The sequence below is a fragment of the Cryptotermes secundus genome, unplaced genomic scaffold (genome assembly GCF_002891405.2).
Source record: "Cryptotermes secundus unplaced genomic scaffold, Csec_1.0 scaffold899, whole genome shotgun sequence".
Classification (NCBI taxonomy): domain Eukaryota; kingdom Metazoa; phylum Arthropoda; class Insecta; order Blattodea; family Kalotermitidae; genus Cryptotermes; species Cryptotermes secundus.
The window spans coordinates 800,591-820,944 of NW_019731283.1; the positions used below are offsets into that span (position 1 = coordinate 800,591).

At 37.1% G+C, this 20,354-nt stretch overlaps 2 protein-coding genes and 1 long non-coding RNA gene across 8 annotated transcripts in view; 2 read left to right on the forward strand and 1 right to left on the reverse strand.

The window, feature by feature from the left end:
• LOC111866922 (venom carboxylesterase-6) overlaps positions 1-10,119 on the forward strand; it is a 20,543-nt gene extending 10,424 nt beyond the window's left edge. Inside the window, exons 3-10 of the mRNA XM_023856291.2 lie at positions 1,189-1,333; positions 2,414-2,599; positions 4,050-4,246; positions 6,133-6,298; positions 6,986-7,170; positions 8,370-8,535; positions 9,407-9,539; positions 9,708-10,119. Coding sequence (XP_023712059.1) covers positions 1,189-1,333; positions 2,414-2,599; positions 4,050-4,246; positions 6,133-6,298; positions 6,986-7,170; positions 8,370-8,535; positions 9,407-9,539; positions 9,708-9,918 — 1,389 coding nt within the window. The 3' untranslated portion in view covers positions 9,919-10,119. The remainder of the gene's footprint in view (positions 1-1,188; positions 1,334-2,413; positions 2,600-4,049; positions 4,247-6,132; positions 6,299-6,985; positions 7,171-8,369; positions 8,536-9,406; positions 9,540-9,707) is intronic.
• Positions 6,200-16,047, reverse strand: LOC111866926. The gene is made up of 4 exons (XR_002843238.2): positions 15,695-16,047; positions 9,639-9,789; positions 9,436-9,554; positions 6,200-6,285 (listed from the first exon to the last, which is right to left on the reverse strand). It is a non-coding gene; the product is annotated as an uncharacterized LOC111866926 (long non-coding RNA).
• Positions 16,048-16,167: 120 nt separating this feature from the next.
• The window catches only part of LOC111866924, an 11,873-nt gene continuing 7,686 nt past the window's right edge, over positions 16,168-20,354 (forward strand). The window contains exons 1-2 of one of the 6 annotated variants that reach the window (XM_023856297.2): positions 16,168-16,283; positions 18,790-18,909. In XM_023856297.2, coding sequence (XP_023712065.1) covers positions 18,796-18,909 — 114 coding nt within the window. In that variant the 5' untranslated portion in view covers positions 16,168-16,283; positions 18,790-18,795. The other 5 variants (XM_023856298.2, XM_023856299.2, XM_023856301.2 and 2 more) reach the window with 5 other exon arrangements.

A 20,354-nucleotide genomic window follows, 5' to 3' on the forward strand; every position in this document is an offset into this window, starting at 1 on the left:
TATGATGATGGAAAATTTGGTGGAATGAAGATTGGCAGGGGAAACGGAAGTACTCGGAGAAAACCCGCCCCAGCACCACTTTGTTCACCACAAATCCCACTTGACTAAACCCGGGATCGAACCCGGACCGTCACGGTGGGAAGCCAGCGACTAACCGCTTGAGCTAGAGCGCGGCCCGTGGATGTACGAGTAACTTCATCTTAAACGCGGTGGAATATGACGCCAGGCGCGTTCAGAGTGGCCCGCTCTAGAGGGATGTCGGAGAAGTTGCCGCCCGTCCTTGGCGCTTTGCCTGCCGTAACAATTCTTCGTGACGCACTCAAATATAAACATTTACTACGGCCTGAACGACCGGAAAAGATTTATCTCCTTACCGAAAAATGATGCTGACCCTGAGAAACGATGAGGTAAAGTAACTAGCACCTACTTGTATTCGGGATGCCCAGGTTTGTATCTCGGTCCGGAAGCCATCGTTCGTGAATAAGGTCTTTCATGGTACAATTCAGTCCATCAAGGCAAATATTGGAATCTCTGTGCTTAATTAATTAAACAACACTCTATGAAGACGTATCTTTACTACCGGGGAAAGAGCCCCGGCTAACCATTGTGTAGGAAGATGGGTAAGCCCCAGAGCTGGTCTGAACGCTGTGGGAAAAATAAGATTCTTATACACTGACTGGAATCGAACCGCATTTCCGCTGCCGTCCGGCCCGTAACCTAACCCCTGTGCCTCCTGAATTATCCCGAATAGAGCCTCGAAATGGGCTACAGTGGCATCTTTCCATTTTCTTGCCGATTCATACTTCGCTGCTGTGAACAGTATTCCCACGTGGCTAGCAATGCATTCTGTTGCATTTATCACTTTCCTGGTATATCGCGAGATATTAGCGGAAGGAAATCACCCGAACCTAACTAAAAAATAAGGAAACACTGGAATGATTAGGTCAATTGAAAAATCCAATGATATCGGGAATCGAACCCGCGATCTTTCGGCTTATACCATACTGCCTCATACAACTATTCTACCGAATGTCCCCAAATAAATTGGTGTTGATACCACCTTTCATCATCCATCAATTACTGCAAAATATTTTTTATGTCTGTAGCTGAATTAGGGAGTAGGCTTCGGTTCTAATAAAGGAATTCTTCCAGGGGAACACAACAGTTATCAGATTGGTGTGTCTGCAGGTAGATCCTGGGGGCATGCTGGACGTGATGGTATGGTTTCATGGGGGTGGCTTCGTGTCAGGAGCAGGCTCATTCTATGGACCAGAGCACCTGCTTGATGAAGATATAGTGTTGGTGACTGTGAACTATAGGCTTGGGCCCATTGGTAAGGCTACCTGCATCAATTAGTTATCTTTCGAATAATACTGCAACATACCTGGATTGGCGCTTATGTAGTGACACTGTGAGCTTCCTCCAGTAACTGGATAGTGAAACTGAACATAAAGCTCCATTTAGGTTCAAGTTCTAGGATAATTGAAATTTTACCTCCTCAATTCCTGCAGGTCTTCATGGTGATATATAAGTAAAGGGACATGTAATAGACATGTCTCAATGATGGGTGTGGGGGGGGGGTGCACCAAGCTAGGCATCTCCTTTTCTTTCCTCAGATTTTTGGAAAAACATCAGACTTTAAGAAGAAGGAAATACGCCAAATATTAAAATAAAGAAAATTAATATCATTTTTAAAAAAATCCTTTATTCTGCATACTCTAGCATAATCATCAAAACCAGTTTTAAACACCTTAAGTTTATAACCACGTTTTCTTATTGTGCCCTTTGCAAACTCCCAGCATGCCTATAGATACTACACATGATTGTGAATGCACACTTCACACTGCTGGCTACTCTAAAGGCAGCTGTGACAGAAATCTTCTTTTATGAATAAAATAACTAATGTAGTTTAACTCAACACTTTATTTCGGAAGAATGAATGGTTCTTTCTACAGATGAAAGCAAACATTCTTATTTTACATTTTCCTCAAAAATGTTTATAATACAATTTTTCACATTTTAAACAAGGTTTGTACAGCAAACAGTGATACAACAAGTTTCAGGACTTCTACCCAATCGCATTAATTTGTAACCTGCATGAATACAAAAGTACTCCCGTATCATGTCAGACAGCATAATAACACATTGATTTATTGACGGATGTACGAGACAAGAATCACTTTGTAGTGCAGTCTTGAATAGATCAATTACATCAGCCCTCAAGGAATGAAGGCTCTGTGTTTCATTCCTCATTCCTTCAATAAATATGATTGAATAATACTTTAAAATAGGCCTGCTGACTTCTCCCACAGCCTTCTGAACTCTCAGTTCCTGATGTACCAGTTTTCTCATGCTGTACACACCTAGATAAACGAGAAAGTGAATACACAAAAATTAGAATTGTTACTTGCAGGTTTTCTGAGCACTGGGGATGCTGCAGCACCAGGTAATTTTGGTCTGAAGGACCAGGTTGCAGCCCTGCGTTGGGTGCATGACAACATTGAAATGTTTGGAGGGAACCCAGACAGCGTGACTCTGTTTGGGGAAAGTGCGGGAGGAAGCAGTGTTCATTACCACATGTTGTCTCCCCTCAGTAGAGGTGAGTGTACATATAACTGAGAGAAAAAGAAAACTTTATTTATGAAATGTTTGTTTAACAGTTGTGTATAAATGTTGTTGTAACAAAAATCAAGCATATTTGACTTAAACATAATTTATGTTTAGTTTGAACTACTAGAAACTCTACTTGACCTACTATTCTGATATCTCTCTTATATTTTTCACAGCAAGTATACATATCATTGTTTCATCTCAGATGAAATCACACTCTCCTTGATGCATACTGAGTCACTACTAACCACCATACTATCTCTCGTTCGGCATTACATATCCATAACAGTTGATACAACGCTGCTAAACCGAAATTCAGTGTAAGATGTTACATGCAAAAGTAAAAGGGACTTATCATTTCCATTGTAAGCATTCTAAAATGAGTTCCACTCAGGCTGGGGCCACACAAGCGCACAAAATGCATCTATTGTAATTAACGTACTTTATGATGGACGTTGCTGAGGACACCACACAGTTGCAGAATGCGGTGCATAGTTTTTTGTCTGCAATGGAGCCAGAAGAAAGCATAGCATTCGCCTCTCTTGTTTATTTCTACAATGGATGTCACAATGTTTGTTACAACAGATGCATTTTGTGCACTCGTGTGGCCCCAGCCTTAAGGGGTACCTGCTTATTGTTGTACACAACTCTGAACTAAAAAGAAGAATTTTCAGGATCTGATTTGTGTTTCAGTAATGTTATATTTTAGCATCCTGTTACACTGATTCATGTCCATGGTTTATGCTGACCATCTTACAGTGTATACACTTTTTCACCTTATTCTTCACTTCCACACTACATGTTTCAGCACTAATGTGCCATCCTCAGGTGTCTTTATGCACGTTAAACTATTGTACTGCATGCCATAATGTCTTCATTCTAAAATGACTAAAATCTGTATTCGTCATATAGGACGATGAATTCTAAATAATAAAACTTTTCAGGATTCTTCCTACATCGCACTCAAACACGCAAATTATGCCACTCCTCTTTTATGTGAGCATTCTTCCTACATATATTTGTGTATCGTGTTCTGTGTTGTGTTTTGCTCCTGTTACTGCATGCGTTGTACTTTCAGGATTAAATTATCAGTTACAAATTTTATTAGACTTGGAACTGAAACCTTGCAATATACTTCGTCATATACGGGGCTTTCCAGTTGATGACATATGCTTTCATTATACAATTTATAGCCTAGATAGAGAGTGCTTTTAAAAGGAAAATGTGAATTCTCCAGTTGGTTTAATTTAGTTAAGGAAGAATCTATGTGTTAGCAATCAGCTGCCATTTTACACGCACATGGGTCAGGGTGTATGCTTACGCAGCCAAGCAGGCTATCATATAAGATTACTGCTTACTGTTGTTGTTGTGATGATGTAATGAACACAGTAGAAAAGTAAAGGTAAAATAATTGAAGTTTTCTTGTCTACTGTTGGCAGGACTTTTTCACCGTGGAATCTCCCAGAGTGGCACAGCACTCTGCACTTGGGCTCTTGCAGCCAATGGATCCTCATCATATCAAGCTAAGAAGTTGGCCAAACTTCTGGACTGTCCTACCAGTCCAACTGCAGATCTAGTAGACTGCCTCAGGACTAAGGATGCTAGAGACATTATAGCAACAGACAAACAATTCATGGTATATATGCATGGGCCTCAGTAGGGGAAGGGGCAAGCTAGGCATCTGCCCTCCTCCAGGATATTTAAAATGAAATTAATATACCAAATATTAATACCAAACATTAAATATTTAAAAAGGAATTATTCTTCTGTCATTAATAATCTAGGAATATCAACCATTTTACTGTTACATTGACTGAAAGATATAGAAATTAAAACTAAATGCATTTGAGCAGGCTGTATTATCAAGTTGAGTTTCCAAACCTTTCCACCTAAAGTGCTACACTCACAGCTGCAAACATGGTGTCTCAAGTATGAAAAGCTAAATATGTCCTGTGATCTCATGAGTCTAGGTCTGCAGTTATGGTGCAGAAAAAAAGATGTGCATTTTTTTCAGGTGACCAACACAAATGTTGTTTTAGAAGTGTTACGTAGTATTTGATCTGGTTGGCTGAATGGAGCCCAGTGAGACAAGACACTGAAGTCCAAGTGGATGAAATCTGGGCAGCTTTCATTCACAGTCCATGCTAATCAACCAGGCATTCTGCCTCAACACTTAACCATGCCACAGCAAACAGTATTCAAAATTCTGCAGGAATATTTTAAATTTAATAGTTACAGTTATCAGCGGTTGTGACATGTAACTGCCCAAGGCAAATAAGTTTGCTAAACATTTTGCTGTGACTTTCTTTTGAGAATTGAGGATGAACCTTTTGCAACCAGAACTCTCTCACTGATCAAGCTAGATTCCATTTATCAGGAAAAGTTAATTGATGTAAACTGAGAATCTGGGAGAAAAACAATCCTCATGAAGTAATTAATATACAAGAGATGGTATGAAGTTGAACATTTTTTGTCTATTTCTGAAATGAAACGTGTTTGGGCCTTTCTTCCTTACTGAATGTACACATGCTGGGATAATGTATCTAGACGTCGGAATACTTCATATTTTGGAAGAGGGTCTCAGTGATGTACTATTCCAACAAAATAGAATGCCCCCACATTTCCACAAGGTAGTGATGGCCTCCTTAAGTTGCAAGTTTGCATAGGAATGGATTGGCAGGTGTGGGTCTGTCACTTCATCACCTTGTCTGCCTGACCTTACTCCCCCTAATTTATTATTTTGTGGGTACACAAGGATGCTTTGTATGTGTCACCATTGACAGCTACTCTGCTTGAACTTTCTTGAAGGATAAAAACTGCAGTGTCTACAGTTACCTGTGACTTGCTCAGCAACATGAGAACTGAAATGACATGCAGACATGTTACCTTCTGGGCCACTTACACTGTCCCAGTTGATTGTCTGTAAATATAGGTCAGAAAAATATATCTATATAACCTATTCAAATGCCTTTAGTTTTGTCTCCTGTGCCCTTCGATTCATGAGGACTGTTACAGTAAAATTGTATATATTTCATGTGTATACTCTATGTTATCCTGTGTATTGCTTACATCTTGAAAACACCTGACCTTGATATACTCACCTGCATTTCGTTAAACACAGAAAGAAACTTATCTATACTTACTGTCCATGAGTTTTAGGAGCATAGAAGATTTTTGCCAGTAGCTATGACTATTGAAACTCAAGTACATGTTTTCCCCATTATGATGAATGAGTAGTAAAAAGATCTTTCTTTGTTGTCCATCTTACGGTATTACCATTTTACCTTGATGTGTCTTACTCATGTAGGTTTTGTAAGTTTTCTTTCTGTCTTCTTTGCACAGTCTGGTCATGAGAGACCATGTACTTCAGGTACTAAAACGTTTCTACTTTATAATTAGGGTAATGAGTTTCTTCCTTCATTCTCCATATCCAGTATTAAGGTAATTTGTGTTGCCCAATAAATGAGCTTAATTTTGAGCTGCAAGTATGCCTTCATTAAAGCTAGATGAACATTATTTCAGGAATGGGATGTGGATCCATTGATTCCATTCAAACCTGTAGTAGAACCTATAGGACTGCAGGATGTATTCTTGCCTGCTGAACCATTACATCTCCTTCAGGAAAGCCCTCTCTCCATTCCTTGGTTGACAGGGATCAACTCTGGAGATGGAGCCCTGAAAGCAGCACGTTCGTACACACTTATCTAATGGATAACTGTTCATTGCTGACCAATTACAAGAAAAGGAGAAACACAGTGGAGCATTAAAATACCTCAGTGATGGACAAAAAGAGAGTGATAATCATAATGTATTATGTAGTGCACCATCTCCGTTCTTTTTAATTTATGTCGTAATTTTCTACATCAAAATTTTGAAAAGTTACCACATAGTCTTTTGTACATACACTCATTCAATATATACTACAAGCAGTGGGAAATTGGATTAAATAAAGCACGTAAGTCTATAAAATGGTGATAAAAATGTTGTAAAAATATTTTGTTGAATATAATGTAACACCTTCATAATTAAAAATTTAAGGGACCCAGAATTTTTGGACTTACATGTAGTTCCATGCAAGTTCTGTATATAGTTTGTAACTTTCATTATGGTGAGAATTCCTTTCTTGTTATATATTTATATCAAATGATTTTACTTAAGGTATAATAAAACTACTTAAGGTATAATAAAACTTTTATATTGGAACATTTTGGAGAACAAGAATTGCGAATAATTCCATGGAAATTTTATGTAATTTGCAACCCATGTTAATGTACTTTATTCATTTTCTCAGATGTGCATGGGCTTTTCTGTTATACAGAGGTTTTACTGAAACTGGAAAGACTTGAGTAGATTTTCATTTGGCTCTATATTGCAGCAATCTATGAGAAACAAGAACTGGCAACTGAACTGAATTCTCAGTTTGAACGTGTGGCTCCCATCTCTATGTTCTATGGAGAGGTGAGTTCTCCAGATATGGCAGCTGAGATCAGCCAGCGCATCAGAACTTTCTACTTCAAGGAGCAGCCCATAGGAAATGAGACTCTGCAGAAAGTAGTGGATGTGAGTGTATGGTAACTCCATACTATGAAGAATCACATAATCATTATAATTCCTACCTCACTTTCATTGCCTTCATGTAAAGTCTGTTGGTTCCTAGCCAATAAGAGGCAAATCCTATTGAGCTTTTGGGTAGGCTCTATCTACCAGCATTTCCCTGAAGACTGATGTAACAGTTATTCTGCAATGTCTTTATTCTCAGATCCTTATAGAATTAAATATGTTACTCCTCAGTCATTATTTACTGAAACAAATATTATACAGAGGACTAAACTGAAGCAATCTATCAGCCATTACTTATATATTGCCAAGATGCAAACCAAGTGAAGTACTAATTGCCAGTCTACCTCATGTCTTGGATTTGTGAGAAGCCAGAAGTTTTTTCTTTTCCTGAATGTCTTGTACCATCTGACAGAGCTAGATGACTCGCATATTTTGAGGGGTTTACAGTAGATTTGGTACATGGATGTATATGCTTTAATATCAGTGGCTGTTTGAGTATTGATGGAATATGAAGTCAAGTGACGGAATTGAATTCTGTATCCCAGTGAAGGTTGTTGTCCTTCTGAAACATTTTTAGGTTCGAACTTGAACTTGTTGCGCTAGATACACCAGTAGTTTAACACAATGATTACCCACTAATAAAGGATTTATGTATTCCTGCACATTCAAAATCAACGCTTTAAATACTAATGAAGTATAAGTCTATTTTCTATCAGGTCCTCTATCACTCAACTTTGGGGGAAAAAGATAAATTACGTTTCAGTGGTAATTTTTAAAATTTCCGTTTAGTGTCCCAATTTCTGTAGGTTTCAACATTAAAATTCCTCTTCATTTCAGTGTTCCCAACCACAATGCCTAATAAGGATATCACAGGGAAGTCACTGCTATTATGTGAATGGGGATACTTCCTTTTGTCTTGTGACATTCAAGGTTCTCACAGCAGTAAATGTGAAAAAATGTGGTCTTCAGGGATGTGATGCCACTCAGTTTGGTAAATAGATATCAGTGTTTAAGAGGAACCTGCTGCCTCCATCTTCAGGGTAGAATAAATGTTGGTACCTATTTACCAAACTAAATATCATCTCTTCCTAGAATATCATAATCTGTTTGTTCAGTCTTGTTGGTAGCTGCATAGCATTAATATATTTCATTTGTTATTGCTGATCTACAGATGTCTGATGTTACACCTGCTGTTTCAGATGTACACAGACAGCTTCTTTCTGTGGGCAGCAGATGAGGCAGTGCGTGTCCATCTGTCCAGGAACAAGCTTGAGGGTGGTGGTCCTTCAGTATATTACTACTACTTTGAGTATCGAGGGCCTCATAGTTTCAGCGAGCTCTTTGGAGATCCCACCAGAGATTTTGGTGTGTTGCAAAAGAGGCGTGTTTCTTTCACGGGCCGTATTTCAGTGTATAATTCACAACATTACATAAATCATGCACCTGTATTTTATGTTATGAAATTATGACAAAAAAGAAACCCATATATGTGCATCTCATTCTTGTGTATGAAAGACAACAGCAGTGAAATCTTGAAAGTCTGGCAAGAATAGTGGCAGGCAGGGCAGTGAGTACAGAACATTTTATTTGGTGGTGTTGAACAAGAATCACTCATTATTGCAACCATTCAAACTGAAGGATGAAACACTCTGCTATGCTTTGCTATGCTTATAGGGTGATGAGTTTGACATGAGGACAGTTGTAATAAACAGGTAGAGTTTACATGATGATAATATTTTATACCTATGTTTTGTTACAAGTTATCTTGTGTAGGGTCTATTTAGTTTTTTAAAGAAAGCATACCACCTTTTTGTGATGTAAGAAGGTTGTTATTTCACATGATGGACCATTTTCATAAATCATGCAATGAACATTTTGATCACATTTCTGGGAAAAGGGATAACAAAATACATACCCCCCACCCCCACCCAAAAAAAAGAAAGAAAATGAAGGGAACAATATATTTAATTGTAATATTTACAGTTTTAAAATTTATTTTATAACATTTATTTAGAATAATAGAAAGCAGACTTTTCAACACCTTTCCAAAATGGTAAACTACTACTACTTCTTCATTTAAGGGAATAACCATTAATGCCTTTTCTAGCTTCAAATCTCATTGCCACCTTTCTCTCAGTCTTTCCAAATTATGATATATTATGAGAGGAACTATTTTACGGTACAGTCTTAGTATGAGTCAAGAACAGGTTTTCCCTTGTCTGATCCACTTCTACAGGTGTGTGTCATGCTGATGAGCTGATCTACCTGTTCCCTTCAGGAAGGATCTTTGGCAACTTCACTGCCACACCGGAGGAAGAGCAGATGGTTGACTGTCTCATTCACATGTGGACCAACTTTGCACGCACTGGGTGAGGGCCTACATACTGCAACACAAATACTTGAAATTTGTTAAAATAAAATTATGTAGATATCTAGGGTAAGAAAGGAAAGAGTATGTTCATACTGACCCAACAGGTAGACTCATCATTTGACATTTTATTTGAGAGTTTACTAAATGAGGACATAACTTATTTCAGGAATCCAACACCACCAGATTCAGGGAAGGAGGTGGTACTCACAGGATGGCAGCCAGTGACATCTATTGATGATCTTGAGTACCTGCACATAAAATCACCTAGTAACATCTACATGAGCAGTGGTCTATTAAAGGAACGTGTCAATTTTTGGTCTTCACTACCTCTTAGTTTCACAAGCCTTACACGAACACTCCTGAAAGACGAACTATAGTGAGTTCAGAAATAATTTCTTTCAATATGTGTGCTTGACTAGTAACCAGTTTCATTCTATAGAAAGAATGACTTTGTGACTGATATATATATATAATTACATATGACCAACAACATTGGTGAGTTGCATATAAGTAACAGTTAAATATAGCTTATTTAGCAAAATACAACAAGATTCTACAGTGCTGTATGGAATAGTATTTATGAAACTTTGTAGGAAGTCTCTCTGATGATCATAATTTTGATGTCATGCTTAATAAATTCCTGTCTTCAGTGATATCAGTGTGCTTGACTAGTAACCAGTTTCATTCTATAGAAAGAATGACTTTGTGACTGATATATATATATAATTACATATGACCAACAACATTGGTGAGGTGCACATAAGTAACAGTTAAATATAGCTTATTTAGCAAACTACAACAAGATTCTACAGTGCTGTATGGAATAGTATTTACGAAACTTTGTAGGAAGTCTCTCTGATGATCGTAATTTTGATGTCATGCTTAATAAATTCCTGTCTTCAGTGATATCAATATGATGACCTTCCAGACATCTGAGCTCAGAGTACTAACAGCTGTAACACAAAGTCCCAGACCCAAGATATACAACACAAATTTAATCAGAAGCGAGCAAAACACTGATGCCAACAGTGCAAAGCAGTGTGATACAGTGACAGCATCATACTGTTGTTACTGCCTCAGATAGTTTCTGACAGTTGCTTGGTATTATATTGTCTGATTCTCTGATAAATAATAATGAATTAACACTCTATTGCATATTGAAAAGTCCATCAAAAATTGGAAAAATCTTTGTGAACCTGTATGAAATTTGGAAGTTCCTGCACTCAAAATCTCACAAATTCAACATTTTGTAAATTTCTTTATTAGCTCTATCTGTTCAGAAATATTTTTCCATTTGAATTATTCATCTTGTAGGGATCTGCTGGAGTTCTTTTTCACAAGGCCAATGTAACATGATTTTGGAGATATATGTAAAATACAGATACACAGTGCTTGAGGTGAAATGAAAATAGAACCGGGATGGTTTTCCCCTTTTAACAAAAAAGGTATTGTACATTGCATTTACTGCCAAAGAAGTAACGGGATGCTTTTAAGCCATTTAGAAAAGAACCGGGATACCATCCCTCCCCACCTCAAGCCCTGCAGATACCCATACTGTGGTTTTAAATACTTTGGAGACGTCAATCTGCTGTTTGAAGCAGAAAGTTCTCTGATAATGAATTCCACTGATGAGAGTCTTTCTTGAGTTTCTTGAGAAGCTAACAGTCACTCAACTGCTCTAGAAATTCCCTACGTTTTATGGAACACAAAGGTAAATTAGTCTGTCCACAGGAGTCCACCACCCACTTGTCCCTATTCTGAACAAAATTAATTCAATCCACTATCTCCCACCCCATTTCTTTTAGATCCCAACAATCTCATCCTCTTACGTGTGCTCAACTTAATATTCGGTACAAGTAAAAATACTGAAGCTCCACATCATGCATTTTCCTTTAGTCTCCTATAACTTTCTCAATCACAGTCCATCTTCTGGCTCACTGCAGTAATGCATTGTCTTTATTTGACCTGTCTATAAGCAGGGTCTCGTGTTCTTCAGTGGCAACCTGAAACTGCTGATAACCATATTTAAATCCCCAACAGGGCCAACAATTCAATGGTACATGACAGTTATATGACCCTTCACTGTCACAAGTCATGCAATATCAGAGCAAAATAAATTAAGGTACCACAACACACCAAGTTGTTATTACCTGTGTCTATTCATAACATATTATAATGATTAGATATGAGTTTTCATGTCTCTGAAAGCATGCCTTTATGTCTTCGATGGTGAGCTGTTAAAAAACTTGTCATTGGCTTTGTTATCTTGATGTTTTAAACAGCATAAAGCTGATTGATGTCAATTATTTACAGTGGATCCCTTTAATAAGTTTTCCAAGGGACCAACAAATACAAACTTCTTAAGCAGGAATATGTCTAAAACAGGAAAGCTTCAAAATGTTTCCAAAATTAATTATATTACTTACAGAACACTAATGAATTAACATTATATTTTTACACTCAATAAATGGCTAAAAACAGTAAATACAAAGGCCTTCAAACAGGCATTACTTGTTTCTGTTGTCGTGGATAAAATTGAGTGCTCTGTTGTTTTACTTGTCTTTCAAACAAATCTGATGTAAAAGTTTTAATTCCCAGAGATTTCTGAGACTTGACTTGGCACATTAGGAATGCCACTAAGGAAGTGATGCCCCCATGAAAACTTTCATCTTTGAAAGCATATACTGTGTCCATAAGTAGGTTGTAAAACACCTGCATTAAATATGTCCTTTGAATGACATTCACTCAGAAGTGATGGAAACACTCCCATCTTCCAGGCACTTCGCTGCTTTTCTTGGTCTTATGCAGCCTTTCAGTGTTGTTGACATCAGGTAAAGTAAATGATATGTCATGTCAACACTAGAAATGTAGTCCTTCATTTTTCTCAATGGGTGGAGGCCAGGAAGATCCTTTGCAACATGCTGGAAAGGGACGCTACATATAAATGGCAACTGTTTCAGGTACCAATTAACTGACAATCACCAGCTATGTTTTTGGTCTACATTTTAATTTCAAACCGTGTACTACACATGAAACAGTGTTACTGAGGAAAGAGGCAAGAACAATTGTTTATATAGAATTGTCAACTGGTATCTGGATTTTACCTTTCACAGTTTGATGGTACTACACTCTGTGGGTTTCCATGTCAATTCCTCTTTGATACTGGACTGTAAAAAATTAGCACACTGCTTGTTGTTACTACTTTTGATTTAATGTACTTTATGATTCAGAAAATGAATGTAATGAAATATTATGTCATTCACACACAAACATTAGTTGTGTTTGATAATGACTGTATAAACATCATTGTGNTAAAAATTAGGACACTGCTTGTTGTGACTACTTTTGATTTCATGTACTTTATGATTCAGAAAATGAATGTAATGAAATAATTATGTCATTCACAAACAAACATTAGTTGTGTTTGATAATGACTGTATAAACATCATTGTGTATGTGTATAGGTACATGCATATAACATGCGATTCAAATTTTGTAACATTACTTTTCTTTCTGAGATTTGTAATAGGCTTAGAAGTTCCAAAGAACAAGGCACACACAGATATGCATACAAAAATAGTAAACTTCATTAAACTTTTCATAGGAAACTTTGGATTTGTTGCTTATTGCATCCTGATATATAGGAATTATTTTGAAAAATCAGTAAGGAAGTTAAGTAAAACTTGTATGGCCTAGTGTCAGCCACTTGCTTAAAAGGTTTAAAAGTTCTTTCTTTCACCAAATGGTCTTAATATAAAGAATACAAATTACTGTAATTGCTTCTCTTGATTGCTTTACTATGCCCTTCTATTCTTATTAATGAGTGGGACTGCTTTTCTGAGTCCATGACTGCTTGCTAGTGGCAAGGTCAAATTACACAGAAGGAAGATAAACTCTAGTCACCCATATTAACAGAACTCATTTTTATAAAGCACATAATTTTATCACAATGTAATAACTTTTCTTCCTTACAGTGTAAGTTAGCACCTGGAACTTTTATATAAATATCCCTTGTATCACTTTCTTCAAAACTGTAATGATACCAAAGGTTATGGATAGAGTCAGTAATATAAACACAAGGACAGGAAATGGTGAAATATCAAAAGAAAGGAAGAGACAGAAAGCTGAAGATCGTAACATATAACATTGGCAAGTTGCATGACTGTAGTTATATTATGTTTTTGTTATGCATAATAACCATAAGTAAGATTAAAATTATACTTATGCATTCTCTTGCAATAATTAGTGAGGTAAAAAGGTAAAGTTGTCCCTGTGCTTAACTAATTAAGCACTATGCCATGAAGGTGTATGGGGAGTGGATGTATAGATCCACATTTTCTTGAACTTAGCATCAGTTGAAGGTGAGTGGTCAGCTTCATGGCCCTGCTGCTTTACCCCCACGGAAAGAGCCCATGGTACCCATTGGGTAGGAGGCTGGGTGGGCCTCAGAGCCAGTCTGGATGACATGGAGAAGAGAACATTCTTGACCCTACCAGGACTTGAACTCCGACCCGTCAGTTATCCAGCCCATAACCAGTTGCTATACCAACTGAGCTATCCCAGCTCCTCAATAATTAGTTAATTTTATTATTTAAATTACATATTATTCTGTATCTTTCATTATTGTTCAGTGGTTGTCTTATTGCTTGTCACTGCCCCATTACATTCACCTATTTGTTCACAACACATTTTGGTCTCACATGACCATCATCGGGTTATTCATTCTAAGTAAGTTGTTTCACTGTATTTAGCTCATATTGAGAGAACCTTAATGTTTTAAAACTATGGCTTGAATTAATTACAAGAGTGGCATTAATATATAAAATCTAAGCCTTATTTCTTGGAGTTGAAAATCTGTTGTATCTTATATACTCGCATATCTGGCTTCAAAGCGCAGTTGTATTACCATTATCTTGGTATTATATCTTCATGCCGTTTGTTTCATGATGGTTGATGGATGAAGACTTTCTTCACACATCATCTGACTGAAAGCTCAGTTAATAAACCGCCTGGGTAGTAATGTTCTTTCCACACAGAGGTCACAGTATGCTCTTCTGCCAGGATAAAGTTACTGAATTATAAAGTTTAACGTTCACCTGCTGAAGCACAGAGACCTTTATCTTGATTTTTATTTTTAGCCTATGTTATATTCTTAGAAGTAAAAAGAATGTAGGCTTATGAGATTTCCATGCTGTCTGTGTGTCCCTTGATTTCAACTGTTGAAACAGCTGACCCATTTCAAGAAAACTTAGTATGAATGTATGCCACTGAAGGCCACCACAATGCTATGATTTCGAATTTCCGACAGTTAGCATTTACAACACAGGAGGAGCGCCACTAGCGCCAATCACTTTAAGGTCCTGAAGAGATGTATCGTAATCAATCTTGGAAAAATACACATCTTAGATAATACTTTTATTGAATGCAGAATGACAAAATGATGTACAGTAAAACATTTTCTTCGAGTCTCAGGCTTAATGGCAATAACTAATAAATCAATGAACATGGAGTTGTGAAATCTGGTATGGAGATTGTTCATAAACATACATACATACATAGTATGTATGAAATATTGTTTATAAGTCTATTACAAACTTGGGGGGGAAAAAAACTGCATAATGAGAAGCTCCATTATCTTTGCTCTTTGCCAAGTATAATTAGATTGATAAAAGTCAAGGAGGATGAGATAGACAAGGCATGTAGCATGTATGGGGGTGAAAAGGAATACATATAGGATATTGGCAGAAAAGCCAGAAGGAAACAGACCACTAAGATCAAGGAGCAAGTGGGTGGGCAATATTACAATTCATCTCAGAGAGACAGAATAGAGCGGATTGAACAGCTGCACAACTGGAGGCTTCTCGAGAGGGGCTCAGCTCCATGAAGGTAGATTGTTAAGTCAATTACAAACACAGCGAGACGATTCAAAACCTTGAGGATGTACCCAACAAATCCAAGCCCGGGGCTGTAACATTTCGTAACTTAAGGCATTTTATGAGTTGTTAAGAACCTCCACCCAACCCCCAAACTGGAGAATCACCCTTGTCAACTGTCCATGGCTGCTTTTCAGTATTTTCTCAGAACTCAGGTTGTTTCCGTCTACAGCATTCATATAACCTGGCGATCCCTACATACCACGCACGAACAACTCACCACTACTTCCCTCCTGCTAAGCTGTAGTTCTTGACCTTTTCCACGCTCTCGATTGCTGCTTGATTTTCTTTGGCCACTGCATTCCATATGCTTGGTGCATTATGTTGCATTCTGGTCTCGACACTGGTACAGTCAAGTGTTAGCTGTTCTACTAGAACTTTGTTTTGACAGTAATCTTTTAATCTTAACTGCTTCGTTTGTTTGGTTGTCGCTATTTTGAAGTCTACAGTTTAACGCCTTGTGTAGGCCAGCGTGTTAACTTCATGTATATTATTTCGTAATTTCCAAATTGTATCGCGTTTTGATATTTGTAGACTTATTATTTTTTTAAATAATATTTTCAAAAGTTTGTTGCATTTCTGATGGGAACCCTATTGTGGCACGATGCAATGCTCATTCTCCTTGCCTCACGTATCAGTATCAGTGCCTCCATGGTTCTTCCAAGACGCTAGGAAGACACGTGAAGGAGGGAAATGTTATTGCACATCAGTTTACATAATCATGTGTGAAGTAACAAATTGTGTCTGATTTCGTTAATACTGCAGTTTTTGGAATTTTTCTTTCTCCTGTTATTGTCGCAGTAAGATGGGTAGGTTTCTAACCCATTCTCTTCTGCTGGGGTCTTACTGTGGGAACAGTAATGCTTGTTAGAAGGTACTGGCTGATTAATTTTGCGCCCTAATTGTCTTCATTCTGTACATTATTCGTTTATGATTATAAATTAAAAGATTCTTACTACTTACATGACCTAGATGACAAAAAGTGGCCGGAAACGAAAATGATATCACTGATTGTAATGTTGTATTTTCAAACCTCTTCGCGGTATTTTCCTTTTGATCACAGCAAAGCGGAAGATTATATAAACGGATTGTGGCAGTGGAATCCAAATCCGTTCAGTATAGAATAATTACGAGACCATACTGATTGAGTCGGTACGTTTTCTTTCATATTGGTTTTGAGTACATTGAAGAGGTGAGCGTAAGCAGTGTGGGACATACATTCATAAAGTATGAAAAGTAGAACAGTGAAGACCAACTTATTTATTATTTAAATGATTTCATATTGACGTGTTACGGATTTAATTGCTCATAATATTGGGTGTAAGTTTTAGCGCAATTCCATTTTTGTGCGCTATTTAAATATACATGTTTCGCGACGTAAGAAGGCGTCAGTGATTTTATTATTACTATCAGTAGTAGCATAACACTAGTAGCGTGCTTGTATAGAAATCGCACAACTTTGGAGTTAGTTTTGCAAACCCGGAATAGAAGTTTTCTTTTAGGCTCCCAGCGAGTTGGGAACTAGATTTTGTGGCAAAGGTAAGCAAGTTTTGTGGTTATGTATAATAAGTTGCATTAGGCCACTCGTAATGAGAGTATTCTCAACCTTTGTAGTAGTCTTATTAGATTAAATAACAGAATTGCAGTACACGATCAACAAATTATATACATATGAGTATGCAGTTTTAATTTGATTTCTATTCCATTTTGCCATTCTACAGACTGCACTTGTTATGCATTACCATGCTATCATAGTTTAATCATCATATGATATTACAGTTTCCACTTGATAATATATATTAAGTGACTGTCAGTATTTGTGCTAGTGTTGTGCTTTGGGATGAAGGGAAGGGGCAAGGATTTTGCTTTTGGAATTCGTGAATGAAAAGTAGTTCTGCTTTTCTAATGACTTACTTGAAAGGCAGTTTGTCAAGATTGACTGTTGCTGTACCCGTAAAACTGTGTCATGTAATGGAAGTGAGAGTTCAGATGCACAGAGGAACTCAAGAGTAGCACCTGAAAAACACTTTCTGTCATATGGTGCACAAACACGTGTAACCTGGTGTTCAGTTAAACTAGTGCCATGGCCCAGTGCTTTGAGTACTGAATGGCATTATTGCATGTATTTTGAAAATGAGCATAGCATAGGCAACATAGCCTAGGGACAAGAAAGTTGTGAGGTCCCACCCATGATCACAAGAGGTAAGAGAGGTAGAGCAAGGAAGAGACTAAGCAAGCAGGAAGTTACAGAGATGGTAAGGATGTGTTGAATGATGTACATGCAGCATGAGCATCAGAATTGTACCAGCACACAGGTTAACTTCTGCAGTAGTGTCAGACTTGTATTTGGGAATTAGTTGTCCTGAATCCTTTCTGAGGATGGACTGTCCTGAGATATGTTGTTTTCTGCAGTTTCTCTAACAGATCATCATGAATTAGGCCACAAACATTTGCTCCACTATTTACATTTCCAGTCTCACATCTCATATACTAAACATGAACATATAAATTACTCTGTGTGGGTAAGTGGAGTATTTGATGATGAACTCAGTATCTTAGACTGCATGGCCCGAGGTGGCAGGATGAGGGATGAATTGGAAAGGACTTAGAAGGATGCAGCCATAGCTTAATCAAGGTACTATCCTGGAATATGGCTGGATGGACTAGGGACAACCTTGGAGACCTCAGTCAGGATAGTCAATGGCCCAGCCAAGATTCAAACTGAGCACTTCCCAGAGATCTAGAGCTTTATGTCTAGACCAGCCTGTTTGGTCACATTCATTGCTAAAAACCCATGATGCAGGTTCTGAAATGTTAACCCTTTGGCTGTTTGTTAAAAATAAGTTGAATGGCTCCATGTGGTCTTTAAAGGAACAAGAATCTCACATTTTTACATCTTTCATACTTTCCTCAAAACTAATGAAAGAGAGAAGAAACAGAACATTTTCTATCCTTTTATGATCTTTATATCCAGCACTTGAGAGACTGGTCACAGTTCATATCCTGTAGTTCAAACATATACATGTGTACCTCTGGGAAACAACTTACATGGACCAGACAAATGTAGAAATGGTGCACATATGTCTCATTGACAACAATTGAAGGACTAAAATAAGGTTTAATTTCTGACTGTTACTTAGAGTGTTTCCACAAACGAGATTAGTATGTGGGTTTATTCTTATATATTAATCATATCAGTATTTTAATTCCAGTTTTTATAGTAAGCAAGATGAATGTAATTGTTCTGACTAAGGATTTATCATGCTAATTAAAGCATAACTTAATATCTTAAGAGGAAAATTGATTGGTTTCCAGCCTAACATGGATCTAATTAAAATGGAACCTAATACGGATGGTGAGATACAACCAACGTTCTTTGTCAGTGATGTTAAAGAGGAGCAGAATTGTTTAACACTCCTGAAGGCCGAAGGTTTGGTGAGTCATGTCTTCAGTTTCGTTCTTCATTCCTTGGCTGTATCAAGACCATATAGTTAATACTCTGTTGACAGAAATTGAAAGCTCTCGTTAAAAGAGGAATCATAGGCACTTTTTTAATGTACAGTAGAGATATATTTTTTTTCTTTGAATGAATGAATGCATAGTTTTGGACACTTAGAAGAAATGCTTTGTACAGCTACCACTCACTTTCTTGTTACATGTTAATATTCATATTTATATTTAATATGTCTTCCAGAGATCTGTGTGCATAGATATAAAATCCATCATTGTTTACTAGATAACAAAATAATATGCAATTGATATGCTGAATATGCTGCTGCTGCTGCCATGTGTTGATTATTGGTGCACTTTCCAATAAGTGTGTGACATGGCGGCAGAAATTCATTTGGTGTGACTGCAGGGATTAATTCGAAGAAATACCCAGTGTTCTGAGGAATAGCATTAATGTACTTTCTCACAAAAATTAATATAAATGAATATTAATTGTTAATTTGGCAGTGGTTTTTCCACGACCTATGTGTGTTGTCCTGGCAACTTGAGCTATCTGTGTGAGGGCTGATTTTTATTGGACAAAGGACAAATGATGTGTAGTCATCATGAATTTGTAATATGTGACATGTTTTATATCGAGCCCTACGGGGAGATGATTGGATCCATGAAGTGAAAAATAAATGTAAATGTAAATGTACTATAAAATCAGAATCCAAGAAAATACCATAAATTAATATATGCTGTTTGAAATTACATCTTCATTGTTTAACTTGTTTTTAGAACATTCAGGTCTAGCTGCATGCCAGGCTTACTTCTCAGCTGTTGCATTTACAGAATTGATTGCACATATCTGGTCTTACTGCTAAATTGCACAACAGAGTTGAATGTTCTTGTTCTTTTATTTCACATTCAAGCAGATCCAGATACATGTTGAGAAGTAGATTCGCAAACCCTTGGATATAGAATGTGTCACATATCAGAACAAATGTTCCAATTAATCATTGGAACGATTCTAGGCAACGTAATATGAAATATACATAACACGGACATAGAACGTAAATGAATATGATTACAAAAAATTGAATGCAAATGAAAAAAAAAGTATTAACCATTTATACAATAAAATTCCTCAAGTTTGTAAAATCAGCATGTCATTAATATACCATGGCACTAGTGGCTGTCCCTAATAACCAGATGCTCCTGTTAGCATATCAGAGCTGCTTGATGTCTGATGTCATCCAGCTATGAACAATGATGCAGTGTTAAGCAAAGCGCCTTAAGGTTGCATGTGGTATTTCATATGATATGTTTAGTGGGATGTATGATGTGTCAGATGAGTTAACTACACTTCTGTGTGATTGGCAGAGAGGATACACTTTTTTAATCTGTTAATGGAATTCAATAAAATCCCTTAGTTAGTTAGTTAGTTA